The 25,803-nt window shown below is 36.4% G+C and overlaps 1 protein-coding gene across 1 annotated transcript; it reads left to right on the top strand.

Annotated features, from left to right (window-relative positions):
- Window positions 1-6,978: 6,978 nt before the first annotated feature.
- On the top strand, window positions 6,979-9,256 carry LOC131614292 (uncharacterized). The gene is made up of 3 exons (XM_058885901.1): window positions 6,979-7,345; window positions 7,546-8,108; window positions 9,122-9,256. The coding sequence occupies exons 1-3, from the start codon at window positions 6,979-6,981 to the stop codon at window positions 9,254-9,256; spliced, it is 1,065 nt and encodes a 354-aa protein (XP_058741884.1).
- Window positions 9,257-25,803: the final 16,547 nt, after the last annotated feature.

Genomic DNA, 25,803 nt, shown 5'->3' with positions numbered 1-25,803 from the left:
AAAAAACACCTATAAATTGTTTTTTTTTTTCTTCATAAAAGTTAGGCTCGTGTGTGGTGTTCCATGGTGCATAAATATATGTCCTTATAAGTTTGTGGTCTATACTACATCAAATGAATAAAGTTTCACATGTGTTTGGTCAGAGTTGATTGTAATTACCCCAAAAATTTATTATTTTTATAAAAAAAAACTATATATATATATATATATATATATATATATATATATATATATATATATATATATATAGTTTTAAATATTTATTTGTATTTATATAAAGTTATTGTGCGTAGATTATTAAATAATTCAGATCAATCGGATGATTATTTATTATTTAATCTTGTTCCCATCTAAATATTGGATTGAAAATCGCCATTGAGTTGGAGTTAAAGTTGACGGTATTTGAATTCAAGAATATCTATCTTCAAAAAAGTTTCGAGAGTTATTATGATAAATAAGTAATTTTTATAAATAAAAATTATCAAAATAATTTCTGCTTAGACTATTTCATATGCATAAGAAAATTATGTTGTAATATAAATTTTCTTTTAAAAGTGAATAAAGTTATGATAAAAATTGATGTTTTCAATTTTATCTTTTTGTTTTTAGTTAAATTTATTTATTGCACTAAAACACTTCATAATTTTATAGAAATACTTATAAGAGAAAATTTATTTTTTTTAAGTTCAATTAATATATTTACACTATATGATAAACCAAATGCATTCTTCGTTCAATAAATTTAAAAGTCAACATTCACTTATAAAAAAAAAAAGAGTTTTATGCAAATATGAAACTTCTATGTACCGGCCAAGTGGTAAGCCCTTGGTTATTAAAAATGTATAAATCTATTCAGATAAAACAATTATCATCTAACACCATTGGTTTGATGTCATTCAAAACTGAAATATTATTAATTTATTGTTATTTTTATTTTTTTTAAAAGTCTTTTAACTGTTTATTTTATTGTTCAGTTATAATATCGATGATTAGTTTTTCTTTCTCTATCACACAAAATGACAACATACACATGTTAAAACACGACCAATAAAATTTAGAGTATGCTTACAAAAATGATTTAAATGATAAGTAACAATGACGACAACAGTCAAGTTTTATCTTACTAAGTGTGATTCAGTCAAAAAACAAAATCTCACTAAGTGTGGTCGGCTAGATGGATCAACTTCCACCATAATGTTTTATTGAGAATTAGACTTCTATCCAAATCATTAATTTCAAGATCTTTCTTATAATTTATCCTATGATTTTTCTAGGCATTCCTCTATCTCCAGTTGTTTGACTCATCTCCATCTGATGTACTTTACTTACCACGCAATTCACATATTTTCTTTCTATATGTCAAAACCACCTAAGTTTATTTTCCACAATCGTTTCTTCTATAGGTGAAACCCAACACTTTATCTAATTTTTAAATTTCTAATCTTATAATGTCTAGTCTTACCCCACGTCCAACACAATATTCTCATCTTTGCTTCACTTACTTTATTCTCGTGTTGATTCTTAACCGCCTAACATTTTATCTCGTAAACCATCACAGGTCTGATCGCAATCTGATAAAATTTACCTTCATCTTGAGCGGTACTTTTGTGTCACATAAAATTCATGAAGTCCTCATCTATTTCAGCCATCTCACTTGAATTCGATAGTTTGCGTCCCTTATATTTATTCGTCTTTTTGTATTACAAACCCTAGATATTTAAATTGTGTGACTTATGGGATGATATAGTCTCCTACTTTCACCTCTAGGTTAAAAATGCTTCTCATTTTGTTCAACTTACATTCCATATAATCTGTCTTACTTATGCTTAGGCGAAAGCCATGCATTTATAAAGATCGTCTTCAATAATGAAACCTCTCATTTAGATCCTCTTTTTAATCTTCGAGTAGACCTACATCATTTAGGCAAAACATGCATCTATATGCTGACTCTTGAATGTGTTATGTTAGTACATCCAAAATTAAAGTAAAATGATAGGGACTTAAGTTTGAACCTTGATACACATTTTTTGTAATGGAAAAATCGACCATTTTGTCACCCCGTGTCCGCACACTAGTCAATACCCCTTCGTACATATCTTGGATAACTCACATATATGCAATCCTAACTCATTTATTCTCTAGGGTTTCCCATACAATCTCTAGGTACTTTGTTATACACCTTCTCTAAGTCAATAAAAATTAAGTGCAAGTCTCATTGGTCCATCAGATACTCTTCCATCACACATCGTAGTAGATAAATTGATTCTATGGTCAACCTCCCATGCATTAAATCAACTTGATTATGAGAGACTTGTGCCGCTTTTCTTATATTATCATTTTTGCTACACTTAATTTATTCTCGTGTTGATTCTTAACCGCCTAACATTTTGTCTCATAAACCAACGCAGGTCTGATCGCAATCCGATAAAATCTGCGTTCATCTTGAGCGGTACTTTTGTGTCACATAAAATTCATGAAGTCCTCATCTATTTCATCCATCTCACTTGAATTCGATAGTCTGCGTCCCTTCTATTTCTTTGTGTTTTTGTATTACGAACCCAAGATATTTAAATTGCGTGACTTATGGGATGATATAGTCTCTTACATTCACCTCTAGGTTAATAATGCTTCTCATTTTATTCAATTTACATTCCATATACTCTGTCTTACTTATGCTTAGGCGAAAGCCATGCATTTATAAAGATCGTTTTCAATCGTCAAACCTCTCATTTAGATCCTCTTTTTAATCTTCAAGTAGGACTACATCATCTGGACAAAACATGCATCTCAATGCTAGCTCTTGAACGTGTTCTATTAGTACATCCAAAATTAAAATAAAATGATAGGGACTTAAGTTTGAACCTTGATGCAAATTTTTTGTAATGGAAAAATCGACCGTTTCGCCACCCTGTGTCCGCACACTAGTCGATACCCCTTCGTACATATCTTGGATAACTCACATATATGCAATCCTAACTCATTTATTCTCTAAGATTTTCCATAAAATCTCTAGGTACTATATTATACACCTTCTCCAAGTCAATAAAAATTAAGTGCAAGTCTCGTTGGTCCATCCAATACTCCTCCATCACAAATCATAGTAGATAACTTGATTCTATGGTCAACCTCCCATGCATGAAATCAAATTGATTCTGAGAGACTTGTGTCTCTTTTCTTAGTCTCCATTCAATCACTCTTTCTCATAACTCCAAGGTATGACTTATAAGTTTAATCTCCTATAATTTGCACAATTTTATATATCCCCCTTGTTTTTGTAGATCGGAACTAAATTGTTTCTTCTCCATTCATCTAATATTATCTTCTTAATGTTTAAAACACCTCACTTAATTTAAGTATATTTTTTTTCTCTTTCCTTAGCAAACTTATATATAGAACATTGAGCACAAATTTGAGAAACATTGTGAGGAGTAAAGGTGACTAATTTTTGTATGGACATTTGATGTCTAGGGCAAAGGTTCAAATATGTGATTATTACTTATTTATACTATTGTATCAAATAGAGGATGCAAAGAAGTTGCTATGGTGTTATAAGACATCTTAAATTAAAATAATTAGCAAGAAGACAATTATCTTCTAAGGATTGTTTTTTTGAAGGAAAAGCAATCAAAAATACGTAACCCACTTAGGAGTGGAAGTAATCATCTCAATCTCAAACAACTTTTGTTTAATTTTTGGTTGACCTGTGAGTTTGGAAAAATCACTATTACAAGGGGATTTTTGTTAAGGCTCTAAATTGTAGCATAAGCCAAAATTGCATCTTCAATCATGCTCTAATTTTTGGATGACATGTATGTAACAATATTTTTCTAGCTCTTCAATCACATCTAAGTGATCTAACCCCATTGATGATTTCTTTTGTGTGTTGCTATGGCAACAACTGAGTGCCTAAGTTATAAACGGATCAATGCAATTTGGCTGAGTAGTCAGCAACCACCTGTTATGCTGTCTACAACGGTCCAACCACCTGTTAAGTTGTATTAAGTTGTTATTCCTTTTCTTTCTATAGCAAGACAATTTTAACTTTAAAGACTGCATAGAAGTTAAAATGCATTTTAAGGCTATTTCAAATTTAGAAAAAAAAATTAAAATAACCATGTTTAAAAAAAAAACTATAATTTGGGAAAAATTACACAAATGACCATGTTTGGTAGGGCACCCAGGTGCATGAGCCACCTGGGATGGCGCCTACCTTTGAATTTTGTGCATATGCGCCATCTGGGATGGAGACAATGTTGTGCCCTTTTTAGAGTTGCCATCTCAGATGGCGCCTATGTTTGTTTTTTTTGTTTTTGTTTTTTTTAACAAATATTGATTGAATGATTGAAAAAAAGTCGAAAACAAACAATTTTATTAATTTAAATTGACAGATACATTGGAAAAAACCAGAAACAACAACTGATAAAAGGAAAATTAAAATACGATTAGTGTCTCTCATCACTGTAACGATCGCCGGTTCTGCATCTAGGAGCTATATGAGGACGTGGAACACGTGTAACGCTGCGAGCCCTACCCCTTCCCCTTTGTGGTTCTTGTTGTGTCTCTGTGGATGGCCCTGCAATTGTGTCGTCAATAAGATCGGTATTAAGAAAATCGTCAAGGCCACCGTAACGTCCCGGAAGGCAACTGTAACGATCGTTTTTCTTTTAATTATTTATGTTATTGTGTGTTGTGTGAATTATTTGATAATTATGTGTTAATTATGTGATTAATTGGTTTTGTGTTTTTTAATTTGGAATTATTAGTAAATAACATGAGCTAGTAAATCTATTAGTAATTGGCCTAAGTTAGAATTAGTGATTGAGAGGTGTTAATTAGAGCCATTTAGCATTATGAGAAGTTAGTAAGGGTTTAACAAAACAAGCAAATTTGGAGAATAGAAATTAGAATTTGCTTTTGGTGAAAGAAGAGAAAGAGAGAAGAGAAGAGGAGAAAGCTAGGTCAACGCCAAGATTGAAGATTACAATTGTCTTCAATCCATACCCAAGGTAACTGTGTGATTCTTTCATGATAAGGGATTGTATGATACTAGTTTATGGTGGGGATTGATTGTATGTTTGTTATCCATGAATGTGTGAATTGAAGTTGTTAGGGTTTATGATAGATTTCCATGAAATTGTGTTCTAAACATGTTTTTGATGATGATTGTTGTTAATGGATGTTCAATATTGGTTATATGTGCCTTAAATTGCTGTTTGAGAAGGGTTTTGGGTGGTGGAAGTGTGGTTACACAGGCCTTAAATCCCGCGTCCGCTAAGCGGAGCTACGAAAACTATTCACTTCTGGATTTAGTTCTGCAAAGCGCGATTGAGCCCGCTAAGCGAACCTTGTTGAAAACTTTTTGAAACTTCTAATTGATGTATCTTTTGATCCGTAACTCCTTTTAAAGTGCCGTTTGAACCTCAGTGAAGCTTAAATCAATGTTTATATAATGAAAATGATTTGAAACCTTTTTGGAAGTCTTTCTTAAATTGTATGTTGCAGATTTGATGATATATTGCGAAGTTGATTATTTGTGTGTGGTTGTATACCGTAAAGACGGGATTGAGAAGTGATAAGTTACTATCATAGTAATGATATGTTTGTTGCTATAGAATCTTGGCATTGAGTTGATGTTGTTTAGACGATGTTGTGACATGTTGTTTATGTTGTATTTATGGATGTGCATCATTTGAGTCGCATCCATTTCATTGTTTGAGACGGCCTAAATGGAAAAATGTTTGAGACGGCCTAAATGGAAAGTTGTTTGAGACGGCCTTAATGGAAAATGTTTGAGATGGCCCAAGTGGTAAATGTTTAAGACATGAGTTTTGCTCCAATGGTACCACATGCATGTGCATAAAGTCAAGTCGCATATTGAGTTGCATTTGGAACGGTTGTGTTTATGATGTGAAGGTTATGATGTATTGATGATATAGTTGTGCTTATGAATATGTTATTGTATATGGTTAATAACATTGTTGTGGAGATGAAAGTGGTTTGGTGATGAGAAGTGGTGAGCGATGTATGATCTTTCTTTGCAATAATTATTATCATACGTTCCTTTATACTGTTTGATATTTCACCCCTTCTGTTTGAATGTTACCCTTTGTTGGTAACGTGCAGGTAACAATGTGGAGTAGCCGTTTACCTTTGTAGCTCGAGCTGGTGTCTATTGCTCTGATACGTAGCACTCGGGGGATTTGTCGTTTACTTGTTTTATGTCGTTATACTTGATTGGATATAATTATCGTTTATAAAAACATGTTGTTTAGTTGTTGGAATGTTGCCACAAATTTTATAACTTGAAGTCTATAAGTTTTGTAAATTCCGCTGCGATGTTTAAAAGTTGTTTTGATTTTGAATGACTATTGGATTATGATTCCTCCGTTGATTGTGTTATGTATCTTTATTAACGAGCGGTTATGTTATATGTTTTAAGTTGATAATATGACGCCTCAAATATGTCATTTTTGTGATTTTGCACTCTGATTCCATATTAAATCGTGGGTAGATTTGGGGTGTTATATTAGTGGTATCAGAGCAGGTCGGTCCGTTCGGCCAAGTGTCGTGTCGTAGTGTGTTCTAACAATCGAGTATTGTTATTTAGTTGTGATTGCTTTTGTGTTATAGTGACAAGTTGAGATGGCCGGAAGGATTGATGTTGCAATTGTTGCTGCTGTGAAAGCAGTGGCTCAAGATTTGGAACATCATCTGAATGATAGTAAGAATGCTGCCTCTCGCAATTTGGCTACCTTCCAAAGAGAGAATCCACCTGTCTTCAATGGAACTCATGATCCTGATGGCGCATTGACATGACTGAAGGAGATTGAGAGAATCTTCTGTGTGATGGATTGTACTCCAGATCAGAAGGTTTGATATGGGACTCGTATGCTAGCAGTCGAGGCTGATGAGTGATGGTTGGAGACTCGTCCGAGGTTGGAGGCTAATGGTGAGGAGATCACTTGGGTTGTGTTCCGTATGGAGTTCTTGAGGAAGTACTTTCCTGAAGATGTTCGTGGCAAGAAGGAAATCGAGTTCCTTGAGTTGAGACAAGGGAATAAGTCGGTTGTTGAGTATGCTGCTAAGTTGGGAGAGTTGGCTAAATTCTATCAGCATTATGATGGACCAACTGGTGAATTTTCGAAGTGCATCAAGTTTGAGAACAGATTGCACCCGGAAATCAAGAAGGCAATTAGTTACCAGAAGATTCGTGTCTTTGCTGATTTGGTTGATAGTTTTCGGATCTATGAGGAGGATAACAATGCTCATTATCGGGTTATTAGTGATAAGCGGGACAAAAGTCAACAAGGCCGTGGTAAGCCTTATGACGCTTTAGTTGGCAAGGGTAAGCAAAAAGATATTGAGGGCAAGAGAACTAGTGGGGGAAATGCTCCTGCTGGTATTGTGTGCTTCAAGTGTGGTAAGGCTGGCCATAAGAGTAATGTGTGTACTGTTGAAGCAAGAGGTGTCTCCGTTGTGGGAAGTTTGGACATGCGTCGTCTGAGTGCATGCATAAGGAGATGGTTTGTTTCAACTGTGGTGAAGAGGGCCACATTAGAAGTAAGTGTCAAAAGCCCAAGAAGAAACAAATTAGTGGAAAGGTGTTTTCCTTGTCGGGAACTCAAACCACTAGTGAGGATGCACTCATCAAAGGTACTTGTTTTATTAATAGCACTCATTTAATTACTATTATTAATGCTGGTGCTACTCATTGCTTTATCTCTGCTGATTGTGTTGAAAGATTGGGTCTTGTGTTGTCTACTATGAATGGAGAGATGGTCATTGATACTCCAGCTAAGGGATCGGTGACTACTTCTCTCGTATGTTTAAAGTGTCCCGTGTCGATTTTCAACAAAGACTTTGTTGTTGATTTTGTTTGCTTGCTGTTGAGAGGGTTGGATGTGATCTTGGGTATGAACTGGTTAGAGTATAACCATGTTCATATTAATTGTTATGATAAGTCTGTGAGGTTCTCTACTCCTGAAGAAGAAGGTGTTAAGTTGTTGTCTGCTAGACAATTGCGCCTATTGATGAAAGAAGAAGTGCAAGTGTTTGCGTTGGTGGCATCGATGTCTATTGAGAATCAAGCTATAATAGACGAGTTAAAGGTGGTGCGAGAATTTCCTGAAGTTTTCCCTGATGAAATTCCTGATGTACCGCTAGAGAGAGAAGTTGAATTTTATATTGATCTTGTACCTGGTACTAGACCCGTGTCTATGACACCGTACATGATGTCCGCATCAGAATTATCGGAATTAAAGAAGAAACTGGAAGAAATGCTTGAGAAGAAGTTTGTCAGACCAAGTGTGTCGCCGTGGGGAGCTCCAGTGTTGTTGGTAAAGAAGAAGGATGGAAGTATGAGACTTTGTATTGATTACAGGCAGTTGAATAAGGTGACAATCAAGAACAAGTATCCACTTCCAAGAATAGATGACTTGATGGATCAATTGGTTGGTGCTCGTGTGTTTAGTAAGATTGATTTGAGATCGGGTTACCATCAGATTAAAGTGAAAGATGAGGATATGCAGAAGACGGATTTCAGGACACATTATGGACATTATGAGTGTTCTGTAATGCCCTTCGGTGTTACTTATGTGCCGGGAGTATTTATGGAGTACATGAACCATATTTTTCTTGAGTATCTGGATCGGTTTGTGGTGGTGTTTATTGATGATATTTTGATTTACTCTAAATCGGAATCAGATCATGCTGAGCACTCGAAGTTGGTATTGCAAGTTTTGAAAGAGAAGAAGTTGTATGTGAAGTTGTCCAAATGTGAATTCTAGTTGGAAGAAGTTAGTTTTCTTGTTCATGTTATTTCAAGTGATGGTATTATTGTGGATCCATCTAAAGTAGGTGTTGTGTTGAGATGGGAAACTCCTAAGTCGGCTACCGAGATTAGAAGTTTTTGGGATTAGCCGGTTATTATAGAAGGTTCATTGAAGTATTTTCTAAGTTGGCACTTCCGTTGACTAAGTTGACTTGTAAGGGTAAGGCTTTAGTGTGGGATCTTCAATGTGAAGAGAGTTTTACCGAGTTGAAGAAGAGATTGATGTCGGTCCCGATTTTGATATTGCCTAATCTGGAAGAATCTTTTATGGTTTATTGTGATAATTCTAAGATGGGTTTAGGAGGTGTGCTTCTGCAGAATGATAAATTTGTTGCTTATGCGTCGAGACAGTTAAGAGTTCATGAGAAGAACCATCCTACGCATAATTTGGAACTTGCTCCTGTTGTGTTTGTATTGAAGATTTAGAGGCATTATCTCTATGGTTCTAGATTTGAAGTATTTAGCGACCATAAGAGTTTAAAGTATTTGTTTGATAATAAGGAGTCGAATATGAGGCAACGAAGGTGGTTGGAATTGTTGAAAGACTATAATTTCGGTTTGAATTATCATCCAGAAAAAGCTAATGTTGTGGTCGATGCTTTAAGCCGAAAGACTTTACATATGTTGGCAATGATGGTTAAGGAACTGGAATTGATTGAGCGATTTAGAGATATGAGTTTGGTGTGTGAGGTGACACCTAAGAGTGTTAGATTGGGTATGCTGAAGATTAATAAAGATTTTCTGGATAGTATCAAGGAGGCTCAGAAGTTAGATGTGAAGTTGGTAGACTCGATGGTTGGAATCGATCAATATGAGGATAGTGATTTTAAGTTGTATGTACAAGGTGTGTTGAGATTCCGTAATCGGATTTGCATTCCCGATTGTAACACCCTTCTAAACCCCACGGGAATTAATAATTAATTTTCAGAGTAAAACATGAAAACAAGGGTGCCACAATTCCAATTAAAAACGAATTCATCATATATTCATTGTCATGCTTTCACTAAGGAATAATCTGTCATAATACATAAACATCTCATGTTTACACAGCGGAAAATTCATCATACGGATAAGCATAACATCATCTATGCAATATCCCACATAATTTAATACAATAACAACACGATAGAGTATCATCATAAACTCTAATCTAACGTTCCCCCAGTGTTACAATATCAGAGCATGACACCTGACGCTACACTAATACGCTGACTTATGAGCTAATCCTCACCAAGTCGAAGGCAGCTATCCTCAATCTGAAAATGTCAACAGTAAGGGTGAGTCTCATCACAGTTAACAAATGTTATTGCATCTTAAATAACAACACATCATAGTTATATCATTCACCCAATTTCATCATATTCAGATTATCAGGAACATCTATCGTTTACACAAACATCAACAGAACACATCTTTCAAACAGACAATCATACTCAACATTAATTCAACAAAACACACAACCAACACATCATCAATATTTATAACACTGGAATACATCCAATCATGTTATAAAAGTATGCATATGTATGAACTGACACTATGCATGTGGTACCAACCTCATCAAATGGGAATAACCCATGACCGATCCAACATCATCCAGATACGGCCCTGCCAGCACAGATTCCACACAATGGGAATCATGCCCTTCACTGATCCAACACACCCTTATGGATACAGTATCATCAATGCACATGAATGAATGCAACATATACAACATACTTATACCATCGTCAAGTCTAATGAGTAACATCATCAAATACTCATTTCATCATCATCATTAACATCATCATCATCATCAAAGTATGTTTATATACATTAGCATCATTCAATACAATCAATCATCATCATCATCATCATCATTAAAGAACATACATGTGTCCACATTAATCATCATCATCAATAAGAAGAACACACATGTACCCACATCATTCCAAAACAAATCAATCAACATCATACAATTCTCTACAAATCATCACATCATGATATTTTCAAAACAACATCTTATATTGTCACATTTCATCATATATGTCAACAATACATCATCCAATCAAACAAATCGTCACATGATTAATATTTCAACATATCATGTATTTAACACATCTCATCACATATATGTACAATACATCATTCATCAAGAAATAAAATCATATTTAAAAATTATTGGATTCACACCTCATTTCATCATTTAAACACGTAGGCTATCTTATAAGATTCATCGTGCTCGAAACAGCACTAAAAACGGACCTACGGTTCGAAAGTTACACATCATTTAACTTTTCCAAGAAAACAACTAACGCTACAGCACGCGGCGCAACCAAAGTTCGCGGCGCGACCTGAACCACAAAAACACGTTCGCGGCGCAAACCTATGCACGCGGCGCGATGCGAGGAAAAAGTACGCCTTCGCGGCGCCAACACTAGGACGCGGCGCGAACTGGCGATTTCGCAGACTATCGGGTCTGCGTCAGATCCTGCGATCTGATTTAATCTGAGTCCAAAACTGACTCTAAACATCATATGCAGGCAGTTAATCATCAATTGCATCACTATTCATCATCACACATCAAAACAACACATAATCTATCAATAATTCATGCAATTTTCATCAATTCATAACCTCCCTAAACCTAACATATGATCCAATTGACCCAACAACATCCCTAATCAATATTATTATCTAAGAACACGATAATAGATGATAACCAGAGAGTCCCCCCTTACCTTAGCCAAAGATTCTTGATTGGTCTCTCCCTCCATTGCTCCTCTTCACGTACCAGCTTCCCAATCCCTCACCTCTTCTGCTCTGCTTTTCACGTTCCTTTTCCCTTTCTCCCCATTTTCCTTATTTTTATGAAAAATAACATTTTAATTAGTAAAGGGCTTTACTAACATAGCACCCCCTCTTTACTAATACCACACTTGGCCCAACACTATAAACCATCTTCCTTCCAATTAAATCCTACAAGTCACCAATAATTCTAATTATTAATTAAATTTCCATTTAAATTAAAAATTAAAATATACGGGTGTTACAACTCTCCCCCACTAAAAGAGTTTTCGTCCTCGAAAACATACCTCAAGTAACCAGCTCGTATAAGAGTCCTCCACCTGACTCTCCAGCTCCCAATTAACATTACCATCGGTCAATCCTCAAAATCCATCTGACATAACCAACAGGAAACATGTTTCATACATTCAAATCCCAGTTCTTACGTCGCATTTGACCATCAAAAGTTGTACCACTCATTATATCTCTAAAAGGTTAACTACAATAGAACGTTGAGGCATAACCTATACAATACATTCAACAACTGAGAATTACAATTACACAATCCATAGTATGATCACACTGATCAACACTGCAGTAATGCATTCCATCTACCAAACATACCAACCTTAGACACACTTTTCCATCTAAGTGATAATGTAATACTTACATTTTTCATCAACCACTTCCTTCAAGAAACTCAATACTCGTATTCTTATACCATTGAATTCCAATTATCTGACTCCTCTTGAGTCACACCAGTAATTATCCAACACGTTACATTCCGCTTTTTCCGCACTACTCTGACTACTCATCATAATCATCTATACCAAATAGATTTCTGAGTTTTACCCGATTCCGACTCTCTTTACTCATTCGTTTCAAGAATCATTCTTCATCATTCATGGTACCAATTTACCACTCAGTAATACTTACTCGCACTCAAAACAAATCCCTGAGTTACTACATCTATTAAACATCCTAACCATCAGAACAAGTACACACAAGTAGTTATAATTACACTCATCAGCCTCAATATACCATTTCTTACAAAACAACTCAAATTGAGTTTCGCTCTTTTCTAAGAATTAAATCAATTTCTCCCTTCATAGAGTATAATTCCTCATTATATATGGAATCTACAATAACCCCTTAACAACAACACAAAATTATTACAACGTCATATAGCATCAACTCTTCGTTTTAATTTCGCCGGATACATACTCGTTAACTACGTACAACCGTAATAACATATTCATCATCTCGGCAATTATTCAAAAGAGTTATAATTCTTCGACACGACTTCCTTACATCCAATGGATTCTAAATCCAACATATAGATCAATACATATCCTCTATGTAGGCTTCCGACATATTAATTCCTTACTTCCCGCGAGTAGTACTCATAACACTACTCCTCATCACACTTTCGCTGCGCGACTCTGATTACCCGTCTTAAGTCATCATCCACCATGTTGCACTCTTCCATATTCACTTCTTCATAAGTTTACACAACATAGTGAGTGATTATCCTCACGGCTTAATATCCATCACAACTTATACCATTAAGGTAACAAAACAAGTTCATCCCATCTATATGATTTCCGTCTACTACCAACAAGAGATTTAGGGTGATCAAGTCCTAAATTTGTCAATATTAGTTGGAAATCACATTTAAGCATAAACCGTCGTTACTACATAATAGTGTCCCTTTCCGAGTTTGCACCCAAACTCAATAGCATCGTCATAGTTCAATAATTCACTATGGTGTCCTTCTTCTAGAATATTCTTCCGAAGCTCAAAACATCAGGAACACAAATCTAATCACTCAACCTCATTATACTATTCTCGTTGATTCTGAATCCACCGCCTTTACCTTGGTAATTCAAAGTCAACCTATCGATCAACTCAACATCATCTTCCTGGCCTTCTATAATCTCGTCACGAATACCACTAGTAATCTTCTAGCATACCCAATCAAACACTACTAGGAGTGCCTTCACATACCAACTCAAGTCTCAAAAATTGTCCAATTAAATCCAACTCATTCATCATCAGCACCGACATATTTAAAGACTTCATACGCAACACAGTAGCACAACATTCTCCTTACCCGAATGGTAATTCAAACCAAAATTATAATCCTAGAAAAATACTCTAATCATCTCTGTCGCCTCATATTAGGCCCTTTCTGATCAAAGAGGTACTTCAACTCTTATAATCCCAAAACACTTCAAATCTTAAACCATACAATTAACCTGCAAGACCAAGACAACGTTCATAACTCGTGGTCCTACTCCAAATTCTACGACATATTTCGTGCCTAATTATCATTCCACTCGACATCTCAACAAAGTCTTCCTCACATTCAATAGGTGTCAGGAATCCTTTAAAATTTTTCTTTTATACTTATCGTTACTTTGCCATCACAAATACGATTCCAAGAGTTCTAAAGTTTATTCCATCTTTACTACTAATGCACTCTTCACTAAAATTCATCGGCTCTCAAACCATCCTTATTACCGAACATCTCATCAACAACATGTTACACTCAATTTTGTTTCCAACAATCACGGTAGTAAGCATTCTTATTCAACAAGTTTCACGCTTCTATAACCGACTTCGGAACCTTTCCTCATAGGGTCACTCTACTGTATTTATAACTCTCCCATAAATTAGAACACAATCCCTCCTCTTCGTAGATTCAAACGGCACATCAATCCGACACTCGGAACTCAAGATATGAATTTTCCAATCATTGTCCGAAAAATGCAACACTGACATCATGCAGTGACACTCTATACGATATATCCAAAACTCCTCAATTGGTAAATTCAATTCTTAAAATTACTCCTCAACAAACCTGCTAATTGTTCCTTCGATCCCTTCAAAACTGACACTGACATCCCGTGCAGTACCAATAAACAAGTCTAGTTATAAGAACAAGAGTAACCGTAACTCCGCCTCTTACCAACGTCATCCTATCACAATTAAATATGTTACAGCTGCTGCAACTATTTTTTTTAACAAAATTCATCTCGTTAGCTTTCCGACGCTTCAAACAGAACTCAATTCGGATGTCCAGAACTCCAGTTATGAATTTTCGAAGTTCTGCAGCTATTCAGCAATTTTCCTGCGTTTTGCTTACGAAAATCTCTCTCACAAACTCATTCTCTTCAACTCTATCACATTCCAAACAGCCCCTTATCGTATCTCTTCACTTCCAAACATCCTTATAACTTAAGTGACACATTCCCCCGCCGAAGTCCGCTTTCTGCAACATCACGACAACAATCCTCCTTGCAAACTCGTAACTGAACCTCTTCCGAGACGCAAGGCTACTCAACTGACAACTTCGCAGCACACCAGCAGAGCTGACACATCGTAACTCTCCAATCTCCTTCTCTTACAATAACTGTCAATTACCTCTAATCACCTTCCTTCCAGATGTTCCAACTCAATTCCCAGTGAAGTCTTAATTCCAAGTCACCTTCAACTCGGGAAACAACAAACTCCGACAACGCTCGCACTGTTTCCAACAACAGCCTACTGAATCAATCTTCTTCAACTGAAACAAAACTGAGAAGTGAAGCTTCTCCCCCACTTAGCTTCAACCCAACTCCTGCAGACAAACAACCACGTACCGACAGTGATTCACTCACATGTCGCATACCAAGGAGTAAAAATGCCGACAGTATTCAACCGTCGTGCAACTCAACTGACTCAACAATTGGCCGGACGGACCGACCTGCTCTGATACCACTATTGTAACACCCTTCTAAACCCCACGGGAATTAATAATTAATTTTCAGAGTAAAACATGAAAACAAGGGTGCCACAATTCCAATTAAAAACGAATTCATCATATATTCATTGTCATGCTTTCACTAAGGAATAATCTGTCATAATACATAAACATCTCATGTTTACACAGCGGAAAATTCATCATACGGATAAGCATAACATCATCTATGCAATATCCCACATAATTTAATACAATAACAACACGATAGAGTGTCATCATAAACTCTAATCTAACGTTCCCCCAGTGTTACAATATCAGAGCATGACACCTGACGCTACACTAATACGCTGACTTATGAGCTAATCCTCACCAAGTCGAAGGCAGCTATCCTCAATCTGAAAATGTCAACAGTAAGGGTGAGTCTCATCACAGTTAACAAATGTTATTGCATCTTAAATAACAACACATCATAGTTATATCATTCACCCAATTTCATCATATTCAGATTATCAGGAACATCTATCGTTTACACAAACATCAACAGAACACATCTTTCAAACAGACAATCATACTCAACATTAATTCAACAAAACACACAACCAACACATCATCAATATTTATAACACTGGAATACATCCAATCATGTTATAAAAGTATGCATATGTATGAACTGACACTATGCATGTGGTACCAACCTCATCAAATGGGAATAACCCATGACCGATCCAACATCATCCAGATACGGCCCTGCCAGCACAGATTCCACACAATGGGAATCATGCCCTTCACTGATCCAACACACCCTTATGGATACAGTATCATCAATGCACATGAATGAATGCAACATATACAACATACTTATACCATCGTCAAGTCTAATGAGTAACATCATCAAATACTCATTTCATCATCATCATTAACATCATCATCATCATCAAAGTATGTTTATATACATTAGCATCATTCAATACAATCAATCATCATCATCATCATCATTAAAGAACATACATGTGTCCACATTAATCATCATCATCAATAAGAAGAACACACATGTACCCACATCATTCCAAAACAAATCAATCAACATCATACAATTCTCTACAAATCATCACATCATGATATTTTCAAAACAACATCTTATATTGTCACATTTCATCATATATGTCAACAATACATCATCCAATCAAACAAATCGTCACATGATTAATATTTCAACATATCATGTATTTAACACATCTCATCACATATATGTACAATACATCATTCATCAAGAAATAAAATCATATTTAAAAATTATTGGATTCACACCTCATTTCATCATTTAAACACGTAGGCTATCTTATAAGATTCATCGTGCTCGAAACAGCACTAAAAACGGACCTACGGTTCGAAAGTTACACATCATTTAACTTTTCCAAGAAAACAACTAACGCTACAGCACGCGGCGCAACCAAAGTTCGCGGCGCGACCTGAACCACAAAAACACGTTCGCGGCGCAAACCTATGCACGCGGCGCGATGCGAGGAAAAAGTACGCCTTCGCGGCGCCAACACTAGGACGCGGCGCGAACTGGCGATTTCGCAGACTATCGGGTCTGCGTCAGATCCTGCGATCTGATTTAATCTGAGTCCAAAACTGACTCTAAACATCATATGCAGGCAGTTAATCATCAATTGCATCACTATTCATCATCACACATCAAAACAACACATAATCTATCAATAATTCATGCAATTTTCATCAATTCATAACCTCCCTAAACCTAACATATGATCCAATTGACCCAACAACATCCCTAATCAATATTATTATCTAAGAACACGATAATAGATGATAACCAGAGAGTCCCCCCTTACCTTAGCCAAAGATTCTTGATTGGTCTCTCCCTCCATTGCTCCTCTTCACGTACCAGCTTCCCAATCCCTCACCTCTTCTGCTCTGCTTTTCACGTTCCTTTTCCCTTTCTCCCCATTTTCCTTATTTTTATGAAAAATAACATTTTAATTAGTAAAGGGCTTTACTAACATAGCACCCCCTCTTTACTAATACCACACTTGGCCCAACACTATAAACCATCTTCCTTCCAATTAAATCCTACAAGTCACCAATAATTCTAATTATTAATTAAATTTTCATTTAAATTAAAAATTAAAATATACGGGTGTTACACCGATGATGTGGATTTGAAGAGGGAGATTCTTGAGGAAGGTCACAAAAATAATTTGAGTACTCATCCAGGAGCTACTAAGATGTACCAAGATTTGAAGAATTTGTTCTGGTGGCCTGGAATGAAACGTGATTTAGCTCAGTTTGTGTATGCATGTTTGACTTGTCAGAAGTCGAAAGTTGAACATCAGAAGCCTGTAGGGTTAATGCAACCGTTGGAAGTTCCGAAATGGAAATAGGATATCATTTCTATGGATTTTGTGACGAGTTTACCGAATACCGTGAGAGGACATGATTAGATTTGGGTGATCGTTGATAGGCTTATAAAGTCGGCTCATTTTGTACCTATTAACATCACTTATCTAGTTTCGAAGTTGGCGGAGATTTATACCTATGTGATTGTTAAGCTGCATGGTGTTCCTTTGTGTATTGTTTTGGATCGAGACCCGAGGTTCACTTCAGATTTTTGGAAAAGTTTGCAAGGAGCACTAAGTTGAGGTTGAGTTCGGCGTATCATCCTCAAACAGATGGTCAGACGGAGAGGACTATTCAATCATTGGAGGATTTGTTGAGAGCTCGTGTTCTTGAGCAGGGAGGTACATGGGATACTTATCTTTCATTGATCGAGTTCACTTACAACAACAGTTACCATTCTAGTATTGGAATGGCGCCTCTCGAAGAATTGTATGGTCAGAGATGTAGGACTCCGTGGTGTTGGCATGAATCTGGTGAGAGTGTAGTGCTTGGACCGGAGATTGTTCGAGAGATGAACGAGAAGGTTAAGTTGATTCTTGAGAAGATGAATACTTCTTAGAGTAGGCAGAAAAACTATCATGACAAGAGAAGGAAAGATTTGGAATTTCAGGCGGGTGAGCATGTGTTTTTTAGAGTCGCGCCGGTGACCGGTGTGGGGAGAGCATTAAAGTCTAAGAAGGTCACTCCTTGTTTTATTGGACCGTATCAGATTTCGGATAAGGATGGAAATGCGGTGTATAGGGTGGCGTTACCGCCGAATCTTTTGAATTTTCATGACGTGTTTCATGTGTCGCAACTTCGGAAGTATATTTATGATCCTTCTCATGTAATTCATATGGATGATGTGCAAGTACAGGATAATCTCACGGTGGAGACTATGCCGGTACGGATTGAGGATCGCGAGACAAAAACGCTTAGAGGCAATGAGATTGCTTTGGTGAAGGTAGTTTGGTCGGGAGCTACCGGAGATAGTTTGACGTGGGAGTTCGAAAGCAATACGCGAGATTCGTATCCTGAGTTGTTTAATTGAGGTAAATTTTCGAGGAGGAAAATATTCTAAGTGGGGGGAGATGTAACGACCGTTTTTCTTTTAATTATTTATGTTATTGTGTGTTGTGTGAATTATTTGATAATTATGTCTTAATTATGTGATTTGTTAGTTTTGTGTTATTTAATTGGAAATTATTAGTAAATAACATGAGCTAGTAAAACTATTAATAATTGGGCCTAAGTTAGAATTAGTAATTGAGAGATGCTAATTAGATCCCATTAGCATTATGAGAAGTTAGTAAGTGTTTAACAAAACAAGGGAATTTGGAGAATAGAAATTAGAATTTGCTTTTGGTGAAAGAAGAGAAAGAGAGAAGAGAAGAGGAGAAATCTAGGTCAACCCCTAGATTGAAGATTAGAGTTGTCTTCAATCCAAATCCAAGGTAAGGGTGGGATTCTTTCATGATAAGGGATTGTATGATAGTAGTTTATGGCGGGGATTGATTGTATGTTTGTTATCCATGAATGTGTGAATTGAAATTGTTAGGGTTTATGATAGATTTCCATGAAATTATGTTCTAAACATGTTTTTGATGATGATTGTTGTTAATGGATGTTCAATACTGGTTATATGTGCCTTAAATTGCTATTTGAGAAGGGTTTTGGGTGGTGGAAGTGTGGTTACACAGGTCTGATATCTCTGTTATTTTTCTACATAATCGCATGTCCGCTAAGCGGCCCCTGGTCCGCTAAGCGGAGCTGTGAAAACTGTTCACTTATGGATTTAGTTCTGCGAAGCGGGCTTGAGCCCGCTAAGCGAACCTTGCTGTTGAAAACTTTTTGAAACTCCTAATTGATGTATCTTTAGATCTGTAACTCCTTTTAAAGTGTCGTTTGAACCTCAGTGAAGCTTAAATCAATGTTTAAATAATGAAAATGACTTGAAAACTTTGGAAACCTTTTTGGAAGTCTTTCTTAAATTGTATGTTGCCAATTTGATGATATTTTGCAAAGCTGATTATTTGTGTGTAGTTGTATACCTTAAAGACGTGATTGAGAAGTGATAAGTTACTATCATAGTAAAGATATGGTTGTTGCCATAGAATCTTGGCATTGAGTTGATGTTCTTTAGACGATGTTGTGACGTGTTGTTTATGTTGTATTCGTGGATGTGCATCATTTGAGTCGCATCCATTTCATTGTTTGAGATGACCTAAATGGAAAAATGTTTGAGACGGCCTTAATGGCAAATGTTTGAGATGTCCCAAGTGGAAAATGTTTGAGACAGAAGTTTTACTCCAATGGTACCACATGCATATGCATAAAGTCAAGTCGCATATTGAGTTGCATTTGGAATGGTTGTGTTTATGATGTGAAGGTTATGATGTATTGATGATATAGTTGTGCTTTTGAATATGTTATTGTATATGGTTAATATCATTGTTGTTGAGATGAAAGTGATTTGGTGATGAGAAGTGGTGAGCGATGTATGATCTTTCTTTGCTCTAAGTATTATCATATGTTCCTTTATTGTATATGGTTAATAACATTGTTGTTGAGATGAAAGTGGTTTGGTGATGAGAATTGGTGAGCAACGTATGATCTTTCTTTGCTATAAGTATTATCATACGTTCCTTTATATTGTTTGATATCTCACCCCTTCTGTTTGAATGCTACCCTTTGTTGGTAACGTGCAGGTAACGATGTGGAGTAGTCGTTTACCTTTGTAGCTCGAGTCGGTGTCTATTGCTGTGATACGTAGCACTCATAGGATTTGTCGTTTACTTGTTTTATGTCATTATGCTTGATTGCATATTGTTATCGTTTATGAAAACATGTTGTTTATTAATTTGTTGGCATGTTGCCACGAATGTTATAACTTGAAGTGTATAAGTTTTGTGATTTCCGCTGTGATGTTTGAAAGTTGTTTTGATTTTGAATGACTATTGGATTATGATTCCTCCGTTGATTGTGTTATGTATCTTTATTAATAAGCGGTTATGTTATATGTTTTAAGTTGATAATGTGACGCCTCAAATATGTCATTTTTGTGATTTTGCACTCTGATTCCATATTAAATCTTGGGGTAGATTTGGGGTGTTACAGCAACTGTCGTAAAGTCGGTTACCCACTCCCTCATAGCTTTGAAATGGTGGTGGGGGAGGAGGTGGAGTTATGATTTCTGGTTGGTAGCACTCGGCGGCATTTGCACTACCTTGATAATAGGCAAATGTTTTGGTTAGTGTTGCGTAGCCATATGGGCTATGGTGGTAAGAGGCTTTTGATATTAGTGGGTCACGGTGGTCACATTCATCTTGTGGACCCAAGTCGGGACTTAGTTTTGATCTTGAGAAACCAGCCTCGTTGTGTAGGTTGAATGATCTAGAGGAGCCTGCCTCTTAGTACTGAGTGGGTCGTCTACGATTTTGGCGAGGTGGTTGACTGCGTGGTTGAAATAGTGGTTGGGACTGGGTTTGATATGGGTTGTGTTCTTGGTATTGGTCTTGCTGTTGGTAAAGTGGTTGGGACTGAGTTTGGAATGGGTTGTACTCTTGGTAGTTGTACTGATATTGGGTTTGTTCTGGGTATTGTTGTTGTTGTGGATATTGTGATTTTTGTGGGATGATGTAGTTTTGTTGGCGGGGGTCTATTAAGTAGAAAGGGTCGGCCACAAATAAATCGGGGGTGGTAACAAATCTGTACCAACTCGTATATTGTCTTGATGGTTTCATTTCAGTATCACTAACATGGAAGTTGAGGACATGTTGGCTACAATTTTTCCACATCCGGCGCCATTCCGGAGCGGATTCCTTTCAGGTTCGGACACTCCATTGATGATTGACTCGTTTCAGGTGCCATTCTCCCAAATCAGTTGGATGACTAGGGATTTCTTGATGCATCCTGAATTGGAGTTTAACTCGATCAAAATGATGCATTTCGACGATGTTGTACGGAATAATGGTCGTCTTTGATGTCCAAATAGCGGCATCTTCAGCGTTAGGTTCATGATTGAGTTCCAGATATGGTCTCCATATAAACTGCATGTATAAAACTTAAAAATTAAATTGGTCATATAATAAAAAAAGTACGTCAAAGATGAAGACATTAGAGATAATACATCCTCCGGTCGTAAGTGATCTAGAAGCTGGTGGTACATCACGATATTTCCCCTTGGATTCTTAGTGTAGTTCATTCCATTGCATTTTCTGGGAATTCCAACCTTGCATACGAGGGTTTGCATATTGTAAACCAATACTGTAAATCGATGGAACTTAGTTATACGGTAAATACAAAGGAACCCTGTTGATGGTTGTTGCACAAGATGGAAACATCAATATTTTTCCAGTAGCATTCGCAATAGTGGAAGGTGAAACAGTCGCGAATTGGAGTTTCTTTCTACGGAATCTCCGATAACATGTTGCTCCTCAGCCTGATCTTTGTTTAATCTCTGATAGGCATGCTTCTATTGAAAGTGCTTATAACAATCTAACTAACGGATGTATACTGTATTCGACATATTGCCCAGAATTTCATGTGGGAGATTAAGAATAGGCACCTCCAGAAGACACTAGTCAATGCAGGATATGCGTTAACCCAACCTACATTCCAACATTATCAGAGTGAAATTCTATTGTCAAATCCGGATGCGGGAAGTTGGATTGATAACCTTGCCAGGGAGAAATGGACTAGGGCTTATGACAGCGGGGTACGATGGGGCCACATGACAACAAATCTTGTGGAATCCATGAATGGTGTTTTTAAGGGCATTCAAAACCTTCCTATTACTACACTGGTGGATGCAACCTACTTTAGGATGGCTTCACCATTCTCAACAAGAGGTAAAAGGTAGAGTGCTGTTAGAGAATCGGGACAGCTGTTCAGCAAGAGTTGCCTGAAATTTCTGAAAGAACAATCAACAAATGCCAACAATCATCATGTTACTGCTTTCAATCGATTCAATCGCACCTTCAGTGTTAAAGTAACAATGGACCACAATGATGGATTATCGAGACAACAGTATAGGGTTCTACTAGATGATCATTGGTGCGACTGTGGAAAGTTTCAAGCATTTCGTATGCCTTGCTCACATGTCCTAGCAACATGTGCATATGCGCACTGAGATGCACTGTCACTACTATCTCAAATTTACAAGACTGACACCTTGCTCGAGGTATACAATGTCGCATTTCCAGTGGTAGCGAAGGAGGATTACTGGCCTGAGTATGATGGGGAAGTAGTTTGGCATCATGACATGATGTGATGAAAGAAAAAGGGTCGCCCCAACAGTACCCGTATTCGAATCGAAATGGATGTTCATGACAAAATGGAAAGAAATCGTAGCATTTGTCGTCAGCTTGGGCACAATAAAAACAAATGTCCTAGTCATGGAACAACCTCAAAGCATGTTTAATTATATGCCCTCCACCAACTATTGTGTAACAACTTTGTAAAATATTTTGAAGCAATGAACTTTATTTTATTTAATGGCGAAACATATTTATTACAACGCTCATACAACCACACAAGAAACACAAAATCAACATAAACATAAACAACACTATCGACAACACAAACATTAAATAACATTATTAGGATTAACGATAGTTGTTACGATATCACAACAACCAACGCAATGTCGTTTGTCCCATGCATCATGTTACAAACATCTTGGTTAGTCTTCACTTCAGCCAACCAACTCTTTGTTTTTCCCGTGATAATACATGTCCTCGTTTTAACCCTTTGGATTCTTCGAATGATTTCACCAGCGCATACTCTCCTTCTAACCAGCGCATCAACGACCTCTTCAGATGGTCAATGTCGTGAATGTTCCAAAATTTCATTTTTATTGGGGGCTTCACATGTGAGAATGCAACATGCCCATCCCTCTTAAAAATTGGCAAATCGGATATGATGAAAAAATCAGAGAGAAAATCGAAGAATGGAAGAGAAAACTGTGTGCGAAATGAAGGGGAATGAGGGGTATTTTTATAGAAAAGCCCTAACACATAGGAGTCATCTGAGATGGCTCCTATGTGTAAACCCTAACACTAAGGCGCCATCTGAGATGGCAACCCTAATTTAGGGACAACATTGGCGCCATCCCAGATGGCGCATATGCACAAAATTCAAAGGTAAACGCCATCCCAGGTGGCTCATGCACTTGGGTGCCCTACCAAACCTAGACACTTGTGTAAATTTTCCCAAATTATGGTTTTTTTTTGTATTTTTTTTAAAACATGGTTATTTTAATTTTTTTTTCTCAAATTTAAAATGATCTCCCTTCGAGTGACTTTTGCGATCAATTAAATTGCAGAATGACAATCACCCCAAACCCGCAAATTTTTTATAACTCTAATTAATTGGCATTCCTTCAGGCACTTTTAGGAGTCTGAATGTTACATCTAGTTTTTCACTATGATAACCCAAGCTATGTGTCTTCCCTTTCTCGTCCACATCGTGAAACACAAAGCTACCATCGGGACAATATCCAACTTCCCTTAAAATTCCAGCTAGGTTTAGATATTATTGTCTAAATCTAAAGCTTGAGATATATGTTTATGGTATATGAGGAATTATTGTTGTTCTCTTTATGACGAATGGTTGAGCTAGGGATAACCTCCGAGGTTTGTAGAGATTCTTAGAGTCACAAAGTTCATGAATTTGTGCATGACTTATATTTTATTCGGCTGTATGTGACAAAAATACAATGTCAAACCTGTCTATGTAAAACACATAAGGCTTACCATATAACAAAGAAAGACACTTCGATGTCAAAAAGTGAGACACTTGATTCTCTATTAAAATGTCTAATATAACCTCACCTTTTTCCTAATCTTTATCAGTTAGTTATATTACTAAGTAGAACATGTTCTTGTAGCAGTAGCAAAAGAAGAACACGATCTATTAACTAATGAATATTTTGCATTTCTAACTAGTACATATCTAAATTATGTGCAAGGATGCTCATTGGTTTTGCTAATTTCACAAGTCCCATTGTTAGTATATTAATTTATCCTTCTTTAGAAAAGGCAGAAGAAAAATTCATAGTGATTAGATTGTCATTTCTAACCATCTATGGTCTATCGATTTGCTTCAATAATTCTTGCATGGGTGAGACAATTTTTGACAACACACTAACATAGAAAATGCTAGTCCAAGAATGACACACAAGCCTCACCATATAAACAAAAAGGGTGTTGATCATTACATTCCATGTAGTGATCACACACCCTATAAAAATTTTAAAATATCTTAGTTCGTTTAAATTTTAAAATTAAAATATGTCTGTTATACACAAAACCACTTCACTAGAGTGGCACCCCATTTTATCCGGGTTAACCTCGTTTACGTATTTTCTGTGTTTCTTTATAATAAGGAAATACAATTATGTATTTCAATCTAGGGATTAACTCCATGACAATATTTAACATTCTTAGACAGTAAGTTAGACGGATTTTGACATTTTTTAATAAATATTACATTATACTTATAAATCAATCTTACAATAAACCATCCATATTTATCATTCAATAATAAAATCTTAATAGAAGAACTACTACATATATCTAAATGCTAAAATGTCATAATCAATCCCACAATAAACCATAATACAAAATGTCAAAATATTGAAATTAAAAGACAATCTATCATATAAGAAAAGTCTACAATTTCCTCATCTCTTAGCTATGCCACATCAGCATCTCTTCTCACAAAATTCCACATCATTCCTTTCCCATTGTAGGATTGAACTTTAAACCTCCAACCTCTCATGATCTCGCAGTTACAAATTATTTACTTTCTCTGGCCATTCACATTCACAACTCACAACTGCTTACAGCACTAATGACCTCATATAATGCTTCTGCCTTCCAACCCCCTCCTGCCTTCCAAGCCCTCCACCTTCCACGTTCCAAAACACTTTTATCATTACTATATATAACCATCATACTTTCACAGTATCTATCATATTCATCAACCCTAATCGTGGAAAATTTTGGTTTATACTATTTTTGCAATTACAGCCATTCCCACGACTATTCATGTGGAAAAT

This window comes from Vicia villosa, linkage group LG6, assembly GCF_029867415.1.
Source record: "Vicia villosa cultivar HV-30 ecotype Madison, WI linkage group LG6, Vvil1.0, whole genome shotgun sequence".
Lineage (NCBI taxonomy): Eukaryota > Viridiplantae > Streptophyta > Magnoliopsida > Fabales > Fabaceae > Vicia > Vicia villosa.
Note: the sequence above shows the minus strand (reverse complement) of the source record. Positions and strands in the feature narration are given on the sequence as shown.